The sequence below is a fragment of the Zonotrichia albicollis genome, chromosome 10 (assembly GCF_047830755.1).
Source record: "Zonotrichia albicollis isolate bZonAlb1 chromosome 10, bZonAlb1.hap1, whole genome shotgun sequence".
Classification (NCBI taxonomy): domain Eukaryota; kingdom Metazoa; phylum Chordata; class Aves; order Passeriformes; family Passerellidae; genus Zonotrichia; species Zonotrichia albicollis.
In genome coordinates this window covers 38,891,989-38,911,335 of record NC_133828.1, presented here as the reverse complement: position 1 = coordinate 38,911,335, position 19,347 = coordinate 38,891,989, and the positions used below count along the sequence as shown (strand labels likewise).

General features: G+C 46.2%; 1 protein-coding gene across 4 annotated transcripts in view; it reads right to left on the bottom strand.

The window, feature by feature from the left end:
* The window catches only part of AGAP1 (ArfGAP with GTPase domain, ankyrin repeat and PH domain 1), a 332,749-nt gene extending 314,479 nt beyond the window's left edge, over nucleotides 1–18,270 (bottom strand). For 3 of the 4 annotated variants that reach the window (XM_074548902.1, XM_074548903.1, XM_074548906.1), the window contains exon 1: nucleotides 17,641–18,270. In XM_074548902.1, the coding sequence (XP_074405003.1) occupies nucleotides 17,641–17,803 (163 nt within the window). In that variant the 5' untranslated portion in view covers nucleotides 17,804–18,270. The remainder of the gene's footprint in view (nucleotides 1–17,640) is intronic. The other variant, XM_074548904.1, reaches the window with a different exon arrangement.
* Between the last annotated feature and the right edge of the window lie 1,077 nt (nucleotides 18,271–19,347).

Here is a 19,347-nt window from a genome sequence, read left to right as displayed (position 1 = left end):
CAAAGGCCCTGAGGAGCAGCACCCAGCCCTCTGCTCACCCAGACCACCTTTAAACCAGGACAAACATTGGCACCTCAGCTCCTGCCATCAGGAAAAGGATGTCATTTCCCAAGCTTTTATTCCCCTCAGTCTAGGACAAGGGGGGATTATCACCAGGTGTTGGCAAACACTCCCCCCACAGAGCTGGCAGGTTCTGACACCGCAGTAACACAGGCCATGGTTGATCTCAGCCAGCTTTCACACTAACACTGCCAGAGCCCAAGCAGGAATTATTCACAATTATTTTCAGACATAAACCAGTAGCAGCCTGCTATATAATTCTTCACTCTGGTTCATGACAAATGAAAGTTCTAATTCTCTTAGGCAAACAGTGAATTATTGCAAACTGAAATAAGCTTTCAGTGAAATGGTTCAACTTCAGGAAAAATGCACTTGTTAGATTAATTCCTGCTAGGTTTTCATCTGGATGCAACACAGGGGTCACTTCCAACGTGCTGACCCTTGTCCCACAGGGTCAGGACTTGCATTTAATCCACATTCTGGCACAGCTACAGTGCCTGAAGCCTGCACAGCCTGGGCAATTACTGAAACTGCACAGAAACCCCAGGGCAAGGCAGTTGAGAACTCCTAAGCTTCAACCACGCTGGAATTCAACACAAAACTGCTGCATAGCACCATGGCTTCTAATACATCTTGCAGGGAGTGAAAAGTCCCTTTATTTTCAGTGTTATTAAGTATGTAGCTACTAGTGGCATTTCAAGAACACACGAGCTAAAATTAGCAGCAGCTGCATTTGAAAAAGGCCAAGGCTCCTAGCAGTAAGCCAGAATGTGTTTTCATTAAACCTCACCTAGAAATGAAGATCCAAGTGATCTGGAAGGTGCTGGAGTTCAGTGGGGATGAGCATTCTCTACTGAATGCTGAGGTGTCTCACAATACTGAGCAGTAGAGATTCAGTGAGTGACAAAGCCACCTCTGCAGCGAGAGCTCCCTGCCACTGCCAAAGCACTGCGTCTGGGGTTTTACTCACACCCCCAAGCCATCCTTCCATCTCCAGGAAAAAAATATAAAGTGGGAAATACATATTAACGACTTGAAATCTGTTTTTAAACAACAACAAAAAAAAGTTGTGCAGATTAACTAATAGCTATCTAGCAGAAATTCAGTAACATTATATCAACAGATTTGTCTCAGATGTCTCTCACCCCCCAAAGGACACAAACTTTGTAAGAGAAAGCTTCCTCCTGTTTGCATACTCTGAATATTCAAGAGTAACACATTAGAAATCAGATTGCCTTGGATTTGGCAACACTGTTCAAAATTTGCAGCTCTTCCCTCATTGCAACATTTTTCCGCAAGTTTAGATTTTAGAATTTGAGAGTATCAACATGAGAATCACAGGTTTTAGGAAAGGTTTTAGAACAAGTAGAAGGAAAGAAATTGCACAGAAATGCAGTACAGTATTTGTAGCAGACATATTACAGTTAGTGAGACCATTTATCTCCACTCAGCACTTCTACGATTAAAAAAAATAAATCTTAACACGTGATCTGAACCCTGAGTATTTAGAAAATAATGTAAATGAAACTTCCAACACTCCTAGCTTTACTGTGAGTACAACAGCAAAGGAAATTCATTGTCTTACCCTGAAATCCTGTGAACTGTGCATTCTGCTCACAAACACTTAACACTTCAAGTTCCTAACCCCTGGTATCATATCTTCAACATAAAAGGTGAAAATTGTAAGGGTGACTGTTCAGCATTGCAGAGAACCTTTCACTAAAGCTTTAGAAGCTGTGATGCAAATTTAACCTGTACCAAAAAGCTGAAGACACGAACCCTGTGTTTTTCACTGCAATAGAAGATGACATTTCTGAAAAGCTGATGATGTATGTTCTGAGCAGGGTGGCTGCCCTGACTGGGCTCTATCTGCACTCCTCCATTATCAGACCACTCAAACACCTCAGTATCAGGTTAGCCAGGCAAAAGGAAGCATTAGGACAACATGAGAAGGCTGCTCTAGGCTGGCCTGTTAGCTTATTTTTTCATTCAATCAAATTTCCTGATAAATGTTTCCATGGAAAGTTTATATTGGCAGAATTCTCATCTCCACAGCACTCCATGGTTTCCCAGAGCCACTGACAGAGGAATCAGCTACAGAGCCCTCTGATTTTGTAGGAGGGAAGAGGGACTGAGTGAGTCAAACCTACTTGGGACTCATGAACTTGGAGATAAATAATCATTTTCCACAAAATTCCAGCTACCCAATGCAAAACTTAATTGTGTATTTTGGCCAACAGTTGCTCCTCTAAGTGCTGCAATTATCTTACCATTAAGGGATTACCACAGTCAGGCATTCATTACAAAATTACTTAGATTACACCATCCAAAGTAGCCAACACCGAGCAGCATTAGCATTACATGATTCAGGAACACGCTCCTGATTTCACTCAAACCTAGGATACAGATTTTGCAAGTGAGAGAAATCCTTTGTTCTTCACTACAGGGGGTGTTGAGATGGTAACAACCTGCAACTTTCACTCACAAGTCTAGCAGACAACCTGACCATCCTCCAAGAAGTTCTCCATAGTCAGGGTTAATCAAACACTTGGAATGAAGACTAGATTTCCTCTCCTCAGCATGGTTTGGGTTGGAAGGACCTTCTCTCCCAGAGAAACAGGTTTGTTAGGGCCTGGGAGTTATTTCACACTGAGGTGCTCAGCAGCAAGAGCTCCTGTGCAGCATCCTCCCCTGCTCTGCTCCTTCAGGAAAAGCACATTGAGGTGTAAGACAGCAATTCAGCAAACAGAGCCCAGAGCCCTCCAGCAGCAAATTAAATTAAATATCACAGGCTCACCCACTCTTCAGCTACGCTCTCAGAGGGCTGTGAGGATCTGCATCTGTTTTTAGCAAGTTTATATTCTGCTGCTCAACTCTACCACAAGTCTTGCACATTTGTAGTATTATTTCCAGCTAAATCCAACCTGGGAATGAAGCAGCACATCACCTCATTTTCAATTCAAGCTGAATGGAAGTTGTAGTAATTCTAAGGCACAAAGGAGCAGAGTAATATAATCCTCAGGTTACAGACTATGCTTACCTGACTAGCTTAAAGAGGCTTTACTCTGTGGGGGTTTAAAAAGAATTAAAATAAAAGCTTAATTTCCCCCCCCCCACCAAATCACTCTCAGCATCTTTATTTATTATTAATCAGGTCTCATCTGCTCAATACATCATTTCCATAAGATTAGCAATCAGCCACATGTTATGAGGAGACAACAAATTCTGGGTCCTTTTCTCAACATAAAGCTTCCACCTCCCCAGGAGTAAACAAAGAGCAGAAGCTCAAACAGTTTCTTGCCTTTATGCAAGTCAGCCCCTGGATGAAAAACATTTTACAGGGAACAGATCTGATTTTCAATCTCAGTTATTTCCATCAAATGACAATTTGTCATTAGCCCTTATCTATGCCTTCTTAGGAATAGCCCCCATCACCTCCCACTTGAATGCAACATAAATACAAGTAATTTGATTTACTGTTCTTTTAAAGGAATTAACACACTGGGTTTTATTTTAAACAGGTAAAAGTTAACTCCAAATTCATACATTTGCTGACAAGTGGATGTAGGATCCAAATTAAACAAGGGCCAAGCAGTTAAAAATATTTGCTTTTACATCAGCTGCTCATTATCACATAGCACACATAAATGTCTAAATATAGAAACTGGTCTGAAAGTTGGCAATCACAGGGACCAGAAGCAGAACTGGATCCAGTAAATCCCTTCACAACATTCAAGCACACCAAAGTGATAATCCAGAAGCCTTCAAAATTCTCTCAAGTTAGGTCATTTTAGTTCCTATCTCAAAGTCTCCCAGAACAGCTGTTTGTCCTTGACTATTACAGGAATTTGGCTTCTTTTTGCTTCCAAAAGCCAACAGCCTGCAAGCACTCCAGAAGTTTGGGAGAGTAAAAGCCATGTACACTGAAGCTGCTGCATTCCAGCCACCACTGATGCTCAACGGCCTGTTTGTCCTGCTTGGAGGCAAACGGAGCACAAATGCTCCTTGCAAGTGAGGAAACCACTCACTATCCCACAGCTCAGGCATACACAGCACCCTTGACCATTAAATTCCATTTTTACAGCTCCACAGGAATTACTCACAAGCTATTACAGCCAGAAAAGAGATCTCACACTCTCTCCCCATGATGGTCACATCCCTCAGCAGCACCAGAGCTTCCACTTGCCCACATTGCCAAGGACATCAAACCCGAGTTCCCCACACACAGCTGCCAGCCTTTCCAAGCCCATTGCTCTTCCCTCAGGTGTTCTGGGGTGCAGACAGACATCTCCATGGAAATTTTTAGCAATTGATTCAAGCTCCAGGGCCAGCAGCAACCACACTGGGCTTTCAGTTCCCCCTGCTCAATGTGGAATTGCTCCTGCAGTAGCTTGGCCACAGCACCCAGAACACAACACCCACCAGGGATGCCAACAGACCAGCCACTGTCACTGCTACAGAGGCCACATTTTCAAGGTGCTTACTGTACCATCTCCTGAGATTCAGCTTTTACATTCTGCTTTAAAAGCTGGACTAAAATTAGTCTTCTCTAATTCTTTGCTTTTTTATTATTTGAGTGTGTATAGGATGGTAATACAACAATTTGGCAATACACAATCTAGAGGACAATTCATAATCAGCATTATCACTGCTGCTTTTCTAGACCTTTATGTAATTTCACTCAGGTATCTTCAAGTTCAAGCCCACTTGTTCTTGATTTTAGTTTTTAACTCCTGAATGTGTAAGAAGTGCCTGCTACACCCACAGGTAACAATTTTCCTCAATCCAGAGGTGATCCTGGAGATCCATCACACAACCCAAGGACCTAAGAGTAAAAGCAACAGAAACCAACCCAAACAAAGAGTCACAGGGTAGGAGAGGGTTTTCCTGGCACTCTGTAGTGTTCTCCACACACTATTCCCAGTGAAACCTGTCCTTAATCCCTGTCCAGGGAATCCATTACCCTGAGGACAGTAAGTGCCCAGTCTCTGCTGACACACCTAGCTAGGAACAGCCTTTTTATTGATGGCATCAAGTTCACAGAGACACACGCTGAAATAACAGACACAGATCATTCTCAGGAAGAACACAGAATTACACAACTGTGCTCATCCCTGTTTGTAGCAGATTGTTATTCTGGATTTTTTTTTTTACTTATATCCTCAATGATCTTGTTTGAAAAAGATCTAATCCCATCTGTAATTGCAATTTATCCATAATTAATTTCCCTAACGGGGCATCACTCAGCAGCTTTTATCAAATATCACCACTTACCTAGCAGGCAATATTTCCACCTACTGAGTAGAAACGGTGTGAGAACTACACAAAAGCAGCTGCAGAATGTCAGGCAGGGAGGAGAAATGTCTCCACGTTGCATGGTAACACAGGTTCCTCTGACAGCACCTTTCACTGGAGTTCAGGAAAACCAGACAACTTCTAAAACACTCCAGTGCTGCTTTCCTCCGAGATGATGGTGTTTGTATTCGAGCTTCTAGCAGGTAGCTGGTTCAGCCTGAGCACACCACCTTATTTACATATTAATTTAAAATATTATCATCCAAAACACCAGCAGCAGTTACCTGCGTCCCTACAAATTCTGACAAAATTAATTTCCCCCATTTATCAACCAGGATTTTAAAAAGCTATTGGCCTACTTAGCAAATCAAGGGATATAAATGTGAGCTTTAATTTTAATAACATGTCATTACCTAACAACAAGTAATCCCTAAAGGGACATATTTGCACTTTTTAGGTCACTGAGGTATTTTGCCTCTTGCTGTTGACAGCCTATATTCAAATCACAGCCAAACACCTGTATTTAAATGCTTTTTGCTTCCAAATGGACTAATTTCTTTCAGCTGTCTGTAATCTCATTGCAGTGCTTGCTGTGAGAGCAAGCCAGTCAGGCTCAAATTAGAAAATTGGATATGATTAAAGTGTCTAAATCACCTTGAAATATGAAGTTTGAGATAGATTAATGTTCGTTTTGTCAAACACCCACTTTAATCCAATATGTTACAGAAGCACAGCAATCCTCCCCATTCTCACAGAGCAGCCAGTACAATTCTCAATCTGAAGAATCAGCTTCCCCCTGAAACAGCTCTTGCCTTACTAAGAAAAGGCAAAAGTCATCTCTTCAGACTACAGCATTCCATAATCTAACATCAGGATTTCCCCTAACGGCCTGGAAATACAAAATCGCTCTGGTTTATATCAAACTTCATTGGTTTGCACAGTAAAATAGTCAAAGCACATATCCTCTACCAGAATCACAGCCAAAACACCTTCATTATCCCAACACTGCATGGATGTCTGCATTTTATCTTCCTTATGTTTTCCCACCGCAGTTTTTGCTGCACTGACATCACCAGCACCAACTCAAAGGCACACGGTGTTTTCCATTACATAAAGCTGCACACAGACATACTCTGCCTTCACCACACAGATAACACACAAAAACTATTACCATATAGATGATGGCAATTTTCCAGCTTAAAGGGGAGGGAAAGCATGCTCTGGAATATTTTTTCAGCTGTTGTTTAAATCCCACAAAGAACAACAACGAGACTACATGAAAGCCACTGAATTTCTCATTTAGCATTACAGTGACTAAAATGGACCAGCACTTGAATTCGGCATTTAAAGCAAAACAAGGGCCCCCAATTGTTTACATTCATCCGCAGACCAGTTTTAAAACACATGTAATGCTCCATCCTAAAAGCTTTTGTCACATAATTTGGAGAGGATTAGCAAGTGAGCAATTAGTACCCGCAGTTCACATCAACTACCACGCCAATTAGCATCATAAATCAAACTCTGGCTGAATCCTATTACGCGGGCAGCACGATGTTCCAGTCAGCAGAGTATTCCCAGGGCAGTGCTGTGTCCCTGGAAGGCACCGAGGGTCCTGCTCAGCTCCAGTCCTACTTGTGGCAGCTGTGAGGCAGCTATGGAGGCGGGCTGCTGTCGGAACTGACCACAAGGCACCCAACACCACACACACCCTGCCTCCAGCTCAGGCCCACACCCCGTACTCAGCCCGGCTCATTTCCAAAGAGCCAACAGCCACATCCTTCCATCCACCAACTCTGCACCGTTGGACATCCACATGCTCTTAAATGCCACAACCTCATAGCGGTGAAGCTTAATTAATGCAGGTGAAAATGAGACTCTTCTTTTGCATGAGAAAAATAATGAAAGGGGACTGAATGGATGAGTTGCCTCAGGGTATAGGAATCGCTTTCCCCAGCTTGTTTCTGCTCCTCCCTGCTTCCATTTACTCAGCTCCAAGGGTGGAACTACAGATTGCCATTCAAGCAGCAGAACTGCCATGGAAAAATGATAAACCACTCCGGCAAGGTCCCACCTGCACTCAGGCTGCAGCTATAGACTCTGCTGTACTCAGAACATACCAGCACAATTGTCAGTTCTCCCAGTCCCATCATCCATCATCCATGTCACCACCCTGGGCAGGGGCTCAGAAGCTGGCCCAGGGACTCCCAGAGATCCTTCAACCCCAACCTGAACAGCAATCCAAAACTGATTTTAGGCAGGAAAACTATTACTCGGCTTTATTCACGGTGGAAAGAAAATAATCCTATTAATTCTTTAGCATGTATTGAAAATATGAACAAAGCTTTACTACAAAAGCACTTTAAACTCTGCTACATCATTGATTTTATGTTCATGACAGCAATGGTACATTATTTTCCTCCAATGTCATTATTTATTAGATTTGATAGCTGACAATTGTACTCTTGGCAGCACAACCAATAACACCTTCTGGCCAGAAACAGAGATAGTGCAATTCATGACAGAGTGATTTTTATTATCAGAATCCTCACAATCAAATACTCACATCTCTTAAGACTTTCCAAGCTATCATTCTAGTTTTAGTGCTCAACAGTGATCCAAATCAGAGATTTACAGCCCATCTTTCTCTCTCCATACCCGCTCCATAGCTGCCTCCCAGAGCAGCAGATATTAAGCTGTATGTCACCCCAGTGATAGTAAGTGCCTATCTCTGCCTTTTGATTATTTCTTAACAGGCCAAATTTGTCATGTCACATCACCTCCCCTGAATGTAAACACCTACCAGGCCTCTCCAGGAGCTGTGCTATGGCTGTAACAGTTTACTATGACCTAATATTAATTAATATTTTCTCTTTCCACATCAGGAACAATTCAGTCACTGAAGCCTAACTCAGACCATTACATAAAATTTACAAAAGAAAAGACATCAGTATTCTAACCTGAGAATCCAATGGCAGCTCTAGTCCTCTTACTATTCCAGCATTACTACATGGATGAAATGAGCTTCCAAGAGATCCTCTGCACCCTGCAGTCAGATCACCTTTTTGAAAGCAGCACAGGTAATTTCTTAGGCCAAGTCTATGACAAGAAGTGCATTGGTTCCTGCCATAAATTGGCTTTATGGATTTCTTGGCTGCATGTGTGTGCTACAGCTGCCACAGGAAGGCTGAGGGATGACCTGATTTTTGCCTTGGAGACATGAAAATTACTATAAACGTTCAAGCCACCTCAAGGAATTTCAGTGAATGAGTGATTCTGGCTGTAACAGTATAGAAAGCTGGTGGGAAAAGGACCATTCCATCAATTTGCACTTGCTAACCTAGTTCAAAGCAGCAGATTTGAACTGCAAAGCCACAATCATGTTTCTGCTTTGAGAACCCTCCTAGATCCTTTCCACAATGCATTTACATAGCTCTAAAACTACCCTCCCTAAGTTTCCAGGGAAACTACTTTAGATTGTTTCCTGGACCTGGACATGTATTTCAACTTCATGTGTACCAATCCATCCACAGCCTTAGACACTTCAGTCACCTCCTCACCTCCCTAGCTATGGAGCATTTCCCTGAGTTTGGCTGCTGTATCTTTGAGGAAATTCACTGCTGGATGAAAAACAGCAGCTGTCCAAACACTGTCTGATTTGCACAGCAAGGTCACCCTCCAGAACCACAGCATCTCCTGAGCTGGAGTAATCCTGATCCACAAGGATCATTGATCCAACTCCTGGCCTGCACAGACACCCAACAATCCCACCCTGGGCATCCCTGGGAGCATTGTCCAAACCCTCCTTGGGCTCTGGCAGCCTTGGGGCTGTGCCCATTCCCTGCCAGCACCCTCTGGGGGAGAACCTTTCCCTGAAATCCAACCTCAACATCCCCAACGCAGCTTCGAGCTGTTAGAGATGCTCTAACAAAGGGTTCCACAGGTACTGGGGAGAATTTAGGGGGGAAAAAAAAGAAAAATAGGAGAAGTAACATCTCTTCAACACTAAAGCTTTAAAGTCCAAGGTGATTCTAACCAGGCAGGAAATTCCTCATTTGTCCACTGGCCATCTCTAAATTCACGTGCCAGACACCCGAGCTGGGATGAGCTCCTGGCACATGAGGGGTTAACTCAGACACAGCAGCACTTGCCAGGTTAAATAGGATCCATTTAAGTGATTGCTGTCTGGGCATTCCAGTGCCATGCTTTTAGCATATTTCCTCTGGAGAGCACAGTTGCTGTGATACCACAAAGCCAGGCGTCCTGGCTGCTGTCCTGAGCATGAGAAGCTCAAACAAAGATAAGGATCTCCCACACTCGAACCTGCTGCATCTGTGAAACCCAGCCCTGATGCCACAAACCCTGCCTGGCTGTGTCACTCCTCCCTCTGCTTATGGCACTGGAGAAGGCAGCTGGAAATTATAGAGACAGTGGTAGAATTGATAAGGAATTTACTGAAAGGAACAACATTTGTGGTTTTAGTTTAATAGAAAATGTAAGCACTACCACGTCAAGGTTTGGAGTTAAGTCATGCTGAGCATTGATTTGGTCTAAGCTATAAACAGTTCCTCAATCCCTTTAAAACAATGAAAAAAAATTGAAAATGTAAGCTTCTCACAGACAAACACAAAGCAATCCACACAAAGCTATAGATTCAATTCCAGTGCTCCCCAGAGTCCCTTTGCTTGCCTGTATCTTTCTTTGGGATAAAAGGGGAAATTACCAAACAAAGTAACTGCCTCACCATTGGGTTTGCATTCATTATCCAACTATGTAAACTAGTAAAGCTACAAAGGAAACACTGAAATTACATCTTTCACACAGATCAACCCTGTGGTTTCAGCTCTGGCTTCCTGAAGTGGTTAACTGAAGCTCATTTAAGCAGTAAGAAAGAAAAGTGAAAGAACAAGTCATTCTCTGGTTTAGAAATGCACCACTATCTTAACACCCTGTCATCTGTACCACTATGCAGGCTCCAAATAGATTAGTCAGGATCCTGAAATTGCATTAATGAGGCTGAATGTGCACATACTGATTAAGTAACACATCTGCTTCTACCCACTTAAGAAAAAAATGATTAAATACTTCCAGAGGGCTTTGGAATTGCCAGCTGCCCACAATGGACTCAGCACCACCAAGAAAACCTGACATCCTCACCATTTCCACCTTGGGACTAAAATTTAAACTTTCTAAGAATCAAAGATGCCTGGTAGCCAAAATATATCTAAGTGACACATTACCTTATTTCTAACATGGATCACCAGATTTATGCTGCATTTATAACCTTAGCACAATTACAAGAGAAGCACAAACTAACTGCAAACAACTTCAGATCAAAACCTACTAGGAAGTGGTTGAGAAGTCTCTCCTTACAGACACTGGGTTCAAATCACTCTCCTTTTCAGCCTCCATTGGTACAGAAATCACAAAAGTCAAACATCAAAAATCAGCAGCATCCCAACTTGTCCACATCTGGCACTGTCTTTGCTCTGTTTCATGGTGTGAGGACAGGCAGGCACACAAAAGAGAAGCTGAGCCACAGCTCTCCCTCAGTACAGGTGACTCAAAGTACAAACAGTGCTTGAAGGCAGTCAAGGACAAAAACTAATATAACAGAAGGCAAATCTCTTACCCCCCCAGACATCAGGATTATCAAAACTACTGAATATACCACTTGCTGTCTCAGAACAGAAAACTTTATCCACTGTAGATTACCAAGCAATCACTTTGGATTTGTTCCACAACTGATAGAAAGCCGTGTGTACGAAGGTCACGCAGAAAGCCCCTCACATAAAAACTGACAATTGCAGAAAGGGATGTTTGAAATGCACTGTCAGCAAAGGGTCACACAGCTGAGATGCAACTGAGTTCTGAGATTTTTCTGGAGCTTATATTACCTTTTCTTCAAAGATTTGCTAAAAATATCAACACTACCATTCACCTTGCACATTGGAAAGGACAAAACCAATCCCAGTGGTGACGCAGTGAGAACAGAGTATTCCTGAAGTCTGGGGAGTTGTTCAACTGCCTGGCACTACTCCAAGCCTCTCTCATTAGCCAAAAAGAATGTGGGAATTTTTAACTTCACTTATAACTGTAAGGCTGCAGTAGGTTTGCAAGTGCATCCCTTAAATATTAGCAATGAATGACATAACTGAGGTGGGAATACGAGGTTTCACAGCATGATCAAAGATACAAACCTATTCCTTCAGGTGGCAAAGTTAAGGCAAAGCCACGGCTGCTCCAAGTGCTGGGAAAGAAGCACTTCTCCTAATTGGAAGCCAAGTCCTGTGAAGACACAGCCTGAGCACCGCCGTCACCTCCTGAAACCACAACTGCCACTTGTTAGTGCTCACTACAATGCAGAACACACACACAGCAACCCAGCTCCCAGAGTGTTTCCTTCTCCCAAGAGCTGAGCAAAAGCAAATGCAACGTCCTGCCTGCTGCACTGCCGAGTGCCCCTCTTAGGGAGCAGGACTCATTCGCCAATTTCAATAGAAATAAAAACAGTGGTGTGTATACACAGCAGCACGAACCCTTGTATCAGCATTCCTGCCCGCTGCTTTCAGCTAATCCCCCAAAGCAAGCGGTGGAGAAGGCCCGGCACGCTCCCTCAAACTCCACAGCCTCGCTGCACGTTTGCTCCACCAACATCAGCTGATCCACAGCAGGTCTCCTTCCGTGCCCCGGGGAAAGGAGTCATCCTCACAGCTAATGGTGCAAGGCTTTCCTCTTGATCTGCAAGCCTCCTGCGCTTGCTCAGAAGCAGCTGATATTTAATCATGCAGCTTTTGCAGAGAACACAGTGAAGCATATCATTTAAAGCCAGAATAAGACATTCCAGCAACTTCAGACACAACTATCAAACCTAGTTTTTAGTTTGCCCTGCAAGTACAGTTAATATCACACACTTGAATCTTCTCATTTACCTACATGCTGGAGTCTGACATCTTCAGCATTAAAAAGAAATATCTTTCCATTTGCATATGAGCCACACAAACAGCAAAACCTGCTGCATTTCACCAACTGCTTCACACTGGAGATCTATAGACAACAAGAGTAGATCACAGAATGGTTTGGAAAGGACCTTCAAGATCATCCAGTTCCACCCCCTGCCACAGGCAGGGACTATCTCACTATCCCAGGGTGCTCCCAGCCCTGTCCAGCCTGGCCTGGGGCACTGCCAGGGATCCAGGGGCAGCCCCAGCTGCTCTGGGCACCTGTGCCAGGGTCTCAGCACCCTCTGAATGTTCCCTTTGAGGCAGGTTAACAGCTCAGGGCACAGAAAAGGGCATTAAGAGACTCGTCCCCAGCACGCTGCCCTGGCTGTGACAGAAACAACCCTCACCCAAGCCCGTGCTCACTGTGTTCGTGCAAGCTCAGGATCCACCTGGATACACTCACTCAGCAGCTCTGTGGGCAGATTCCCCACCCCTGAATCACCTGGATTTAATCCCCAGCAAACCAACACAAGCAGCACATTGCCATGCTCTGCTGTGCCCAGCCAGCAATGTGAAACAAGATGGCTCTTGGGAGAATCTGAGCTGTCCAATTACACGGGCTGAGCCACAGTTCCAACATGCAAACATAACAAAAGCACAAAGAGGCCAGTTGCTATTGTGGTTTCTAGATGCAATTGTTTTATGTGATATCTGGGGGTTTCTTCAGCTTTGGCCAGTGATGCCTAAAGAGCTGAACTGTACCACCATTCCTCTGATGTACTGAAATAAAGTAACAAGTACCCAGAGACTGCCACAATGGTCTGGGCTGGAAGGGACCTTAAAGCCCATGGCAGGGACACCTCCCACTGTCCCAGGCTGCTCCCAGCCCTGCCCAGCCTGGCCTGGAGCAGTTTATTTCCCTAGAGAGAACAATGCTTTGGCAGCACATGCATTTTTCAGTAACTCGTCTCAGCCTTCAGTAGCAGCAGAAGGGTTCAGACACCAACGCTGCCTCAACTGCAGACTGAGCACAACTCCTGCTGTAACATTGTTCTCAACAGACTAGCGCCAGCATCCAAGGGCTGCAAAGCTGGAGCTACAACAATCAGATGCCTCCAAGGCTCAGGTACTCCAAGAGTTTTAGCTGCACCCTGAATTACTTTATTTTCAGCAAACAGTACTTTTAAAAGTGACCAGAATGAAAAAGATAAAGCAAGATTTGTACCTTCTCCCATTTTCTCCCACCCACACCCTTGCCAGTGTATCTTTGCACTGCCTTGAGCAAGTTATTTCCAATGGACAATCTCATTTCCCCTACGACTTCAAGTGTTTCTTCACAATCACTTAATAATCATCATTTCAAAATTAAAATTTGCATTTACAACATGCTTTTTAAAAATTTGCTTTTAACAGAAAAACTAGAATAAAGAACACAAAACGCTCTGGAACACAGCAATTCATACTACATGATGTCTGGTATGGTATTATTACCAATTAAAGCAATAGTTTCACCTTAAATAAATAAATAAATAAAAACTATTTGATATGCTCAACACCTGCTGCATCAGCATGTTAGTACTAATATATTAATATTTTTATAGACTATTAATAATGTGTACATCATCTTGGCTAAAGTGTTTTAAAGTCTTTGATGAAGCATTAAAAATTAGATTTTTCACCATCTTTCCTTGGTTTTCCATCTTGCTAAAGTTTACAAAAATATAGTGCTAGTCTGAGCGTGGAGGGTGAGAAACTGGAACTGACATATTCAGCTGTCACCACACCATGGAACTTCAGGATATTTGCAGTACCCCAAAGGCCACTGAAGGCAATTCATATTTTCTCTCCCTGTTTCTAAGCACACAACATCCTTGGTACAAGGAATGTTTCATGTTGACCAAGCCGTGGTGCTGTGAACTACAGAACATGGGAAGGCAGATTTGACTATGGTAAAGTCTGTGTAACAGACTAATAATATTAATTACACTGTCATTAAGCTAATAGAACAGTCTAATTTACTCTAAAACTGATTGGCTACTTAACATTTATAGAACTTTATATGAAAAATACAGAATAAATGCTGTTCCACTGTTGGCTCTGCAACTGTGAGACATGCAAGAACCTGGAAGCAGCTCACTTCTATTTCAGCACCTTTATCCACTGAGGAAAAACCAATGAAGCATTATCACCCAAACTGTTTTATCCAGTATCACATGTAACTTAGAATAACACAAGGCAAGAAATCTCTGCAAAAAAGTAAGGACAAATCAATTCAGGACCCAGTTGAGCACTTGCTCCCTTCATATTAGACAGCACTCTTGCACTTGAATATAAACAACTGCTGCTGAAGGGGGAATTTGAATTTCAGGTTATTTCAACAGTCTTTGGTCCAGCAAGTATGCCCAGACACCCCTATGAGCTCCAAATGTAAAAAGGAAGAGGGTTCACACTGCCAATAAAACCTGAAGTTTTATTGAGTGGCACTGGAAAGACAGTGCCACTTTACATTGGAAAGAAAACTCCAGGAATCAGTGATAGGAACTCCACTTCACTGAAAGTCCCAAATTGCTTAAAATTCCAAGCATGTTCTTCTCCAGAGCTGTCAAACCTCTCTTGAGCAGGAGAGCATTAAATGAGCAGTTCAAGGAGCACATGTAGGTTGGGGCTGGTGTTTAAAGCAGCCTGCACTTAACAAGACTATTCTGTTCTCTTTACGGGGTACAGCTCTCCTTGCAGTGGAAGGAACTGTTCCAGGAAGTCACTTGGTATTTTCTCACAGCAGCCACATGCCAACCACACCACAATTCCTGTCACTGAACCTCAAGCACCCTGAGGTTAAAAGATTCTGTGATTTGGGGAGTTATCAGCACAACACCAAGCTCTTTGCGGCAAAATTGGAAGGCAACCACCACAAGGCAAATGTCTGTTGTTCCTACACACAACACATGGCACTGCCACACGGATTTACAAGCTGCTATCAGTGAGAAAGAGTTAGCTAAAGGAGGTTTACAAAAAAATACAGCCTGGTGGAGCTGGAATCCAAAGGGGCGAGGAGTTGTTGTTTACCTCTAACTCTGTAACTATTCCATTTTGAAATATTTAAGAGCTAGCTGAAGAGCCCTCAGAAGACATACAATACACTCATTTTCTAGATAAATCGTTCCCAGCTATCAGAGCTGCTGCTCTCATGACTCAGTGTCCAATAAAAGTTAGACAGCAAATTATCTGTGAAGGCTTTACTCATCCTCTCAGCTCTTGAAACATGTTTTTAGGCTGCTATTTTGGTTTTTTGAGTCTTTGTGATTGACAAACGAGCTGAGGCACAGTTAGGTAACAGAAATCATTAATACATGAAAAGACTATCACATGCTAAGGAGATAACTACATCCAGTGCTCCACATCCTCCTCCCACTTCCACACCAGCCTGGCACCTCACTGGAGCCCGAGCATCTTATTCACAAACACATTTACACCTCAGAAACATGTATTAATTATCACTTTAAAAAAACACTCTGCTGCAGGCATCATCCATCCCACGGAAATGCAAACAGCAGCAGCACGGAGAAGGGGACACTGCTTCCCACCAGGTGTATCAATAAGCTTTAAACTCCTCAGGAGAGGAAAGAAAAGGCAAAGCCCCCTCAGGAGGGGCCAGCCCCACACCATAATCTCAGCATGACTGGTAAAGCAGAGAATGTGCACAAATCTCCAGCACACACTCGGTCAGACATGGATGTGAGTTGGGGAGCGCTCTGCAATAAGCGACAGGCACTGCCAGCCTGCCTGCCTGCCACAGCACACCAACCCCAAAATGTGAACTGCAAGAACCAGCATCTGTCTGCTCAAGCTCCCCTGCTCCAGAGACACGCAAATAAATCCTTCAGGCAACAACCTCAATAGCAGCTTTTCCATCGGGACTTTTGGATTACATATCACTTAAAGAGCAGCTAGGCCACTAACACAAGTGGGTTTCTGCTGTACATCACACTCTGCTACCTTGAATCCCTTCCAAAACAGCGACAGGATACTCCAGTTGGAAAAGCACACGATGTGAAGCTCAGCAAGTTATCATGCAAAATAAGCCATAAATTTCTCCACAAAATACATATTCCTAGCCAATACCGTTTGCTCTTTTTAACTCCAGCGACAGTTAAGAAAACATATCTGCAGACTTCCCTACGCTGGTGATTTCTTTCCTTATTTTGTGCATCCTAAGCAGTTCAAGCCTCTGTAGTGCTCCTGCGGGGATAGACGCACATAAATCTAAGCTTAGAGGGCTGTTATCTCCATCTTGCCTCCCGACCTGTTTTCACACTACGGCACAGACCGACACCGCTCTGTAACCCAGCTGCACGTCTTGTTTACCCGACTCACACCACCAAACCACAGCCCCACACTGTCTCCATCACATGCTGCAGGGAGCGCCGGAGAAAATTTCATTTTCCCGAACCCTTCTGCGGGCAAAGCGAGCATCACCCTTCCCACTGCACCCCAGCCCGAAGGAACACGCCGCTCTCCCGCACAGTAGCAGCGGACGAGTAGCAGAATAACTTCTAAACCCCACAAATCCCAACACAGGGGCCGCCCGGGGCATGCAGCGCCGAGGAAATGATGGGGACCAAGCGGGAACACCTCGGGCTCCCTGAAAACGAGGGGGGGAGGAAGGAAGGGCAGGCAGCCCGGAGCGGGGAGGCGGCTGCTCCCCAGGATCCGCGGGCTGGGGGGCACGGGGGGTGCAGTGCAAGGGGCTGGGGGAGATGGAGGAAGTGGGGAACAGGACCATGGGCTTGGGAGATGAGGAGGAGCAGGGCCGTGGAGGAGGCGGAGCGGAGGGGACAGGGCTATTCACGGGCCGGCAATGGTGGGGGGGAAGAAGGGGAGCAGGGAGGGAGGGGTAAGAAACAGAGCCGTGGGCTGGGGGAGGATGGATAAACAGAGCCGTGGTCTTGGGGAGGGCTGAGAGGGGATGGATAAACAGAGCCGTGGTCTTGGAGAACGGACGGGGTGGGGGGGGGGGTGGATAAACAGAGCCATGCGCTGGGGGAGGCTTGAGACGGAGAACAGGACTGGCAGACGTTTGGTGCGGGGGAGCAGAGCAGCGGGCTGGGGGAGGGTTTCGGGGCGCAGGGCCATAGCCTGGGGAGGCTTTGGGGGAGCACAGCCCCATGGCCTGGGGAGGCTTTGGGGGAGCACAGCCCCATGGCCTGGGGAGGTTTTTGGGGATGCAGGGTCAGGGGTTGGGGGAAGTTCTGTAAGGGGTTGCAGGGCCAGGGGTTGGGGGAGGTTTTGGGGCACCCCTCGCCGCTCGCTATCTCTCCCCGCCGTGCCGGGGCCGCCGTCTCACCTTCGATGGCGATGACATGCTCGCGGATCTGGTTCTGCAGCACGGGCTCCTCCACCCGCTCCAGCAGCTCGTAGATGGAGTAGATGTTGGGGTGCACCGACTCGAAGCGCTGGATCTCGGCCCGGATGGCTGCCGAGTTCGCCAGCTGCTGCTGGTAGTTCATGGCGCGGCCGCTCCGCTCCGGCCCCTTCGCGCCGAGACCCCCGGGCGGCGGCGGGGGCGAGCCCGGGCCGCCGCCGCCGCCTCACTCACCGGACACCCCCCCGCGCCCCGTGCCGGGCCGGCACCAGCGCCTTGGCCTCGCAGCGCGCTGTCACTTCACGACGGCGGCGGCGGGGCGGGGCAGGGCCGCCCCCGGCCCCATGGAGGGAGGGAGGAAGGACCCGCTCCGGTCGCGGTCCTGCTCCGCCGGTCGCGGTCCCGCCGCCTCCTCAGCCCCTCACGGCTCCCGGTCCTGCCGCCGCCACCGCCCCCGGCGCGCGCGCCCCCCCCCCAGCCAATGGCCGGGCCCCCACCGGCAGGCGCGCGCCCCCGCGGCAGCCAATGGTCGGGGCCCCGCCGCGGCCTCGCGCCCTCCCGCGCGCTCGCCCCGCGTCCTTCCCCGCTTAGCCCCGCTTCACGCTGGCGCAGGCCACGCCCCCCTCCCCGTGACGTCACCGCGCAGGGCCCGCACTGCCCCGCCCTCGGGCACGCTGGGAAATGTAGTCCGGGAGGGAGGCGCTGAGGGAGAGTCGGTCTGGCGCCGCTCCCGTCCCCCCAGGGACGCAGGACCCGGCCCGGTCCCGCCCCCAGGGACGGCCGGCAGCGCTCATCCCGCAGGGAGGGATGGAGCCCCTCACCGTGAGTCCGGCCCCCGCAGCCGCGGGAGCCCTGAAAGTGATGAAAGTAGGAGTTAGTGCCCAAAGTCCGCCATTCACGCCTGGAAGGGCTCCAGGCCCGGTTGGACACTGGGGCTTGGAGCAGCCTGCGATAGTGGAAGCTGTCCCTGGAACGGCAGGGATGGAATGGGATGATCCTTAAGGTTCCTTCCAGCTGAAACTTCCCTATAATTCTATGGCTTGTCACAAATATTTGTCTCGTGGAGTAATGAAGCACTGTTGGCATGACACAAACAGGGTTATTTGCAATATTGCCAGCTGTACGCTGTCAGCCCCTGACCTCGATTAATCCATTTTTGGGATCAATATTCTATGGATCTAAGCTCCAAAGCTGTGAAACGTGGAGCAAACTTTGCTGTAGGAAACAGCATGAGGACAACTTGGTATAGGATAGCCCCAGGAAAACTGTATCCATCCATTCTACTGACATATACCACAGGAAGGAAAAGAGTTATTTCAATAACTTCCCCCCCAAAATATCTTTATTTGGCCATAGAGCTCTGGGCTGGGGTGGAATGAGGTGAGCTTTAAGTCGCTTCCAAGCCAAACTGCTCCTGATGTGATGGTTTGCACCAAAAAAAGAAAGAACTATAGAGGTGACAAATCCAGCTGTGATATGAGATTGAGTCTTTGGATGCTGCTGGGACTGCAGCTTCCTCAGCAGTGGTCAGTGTCTGCTGCAGGAGTTGTCTTCTGCTCATCTGAACAGTTCAGGGGCATTCTGCCATAGATGCCTGTGTCTTCCCTCCTCCTTCTCAGCAGAATTTGGAATCATTTTTATCACCTTTCTCGTTTTTATTTTCTAATCCTAGGAGGAAATTCTTGAGTG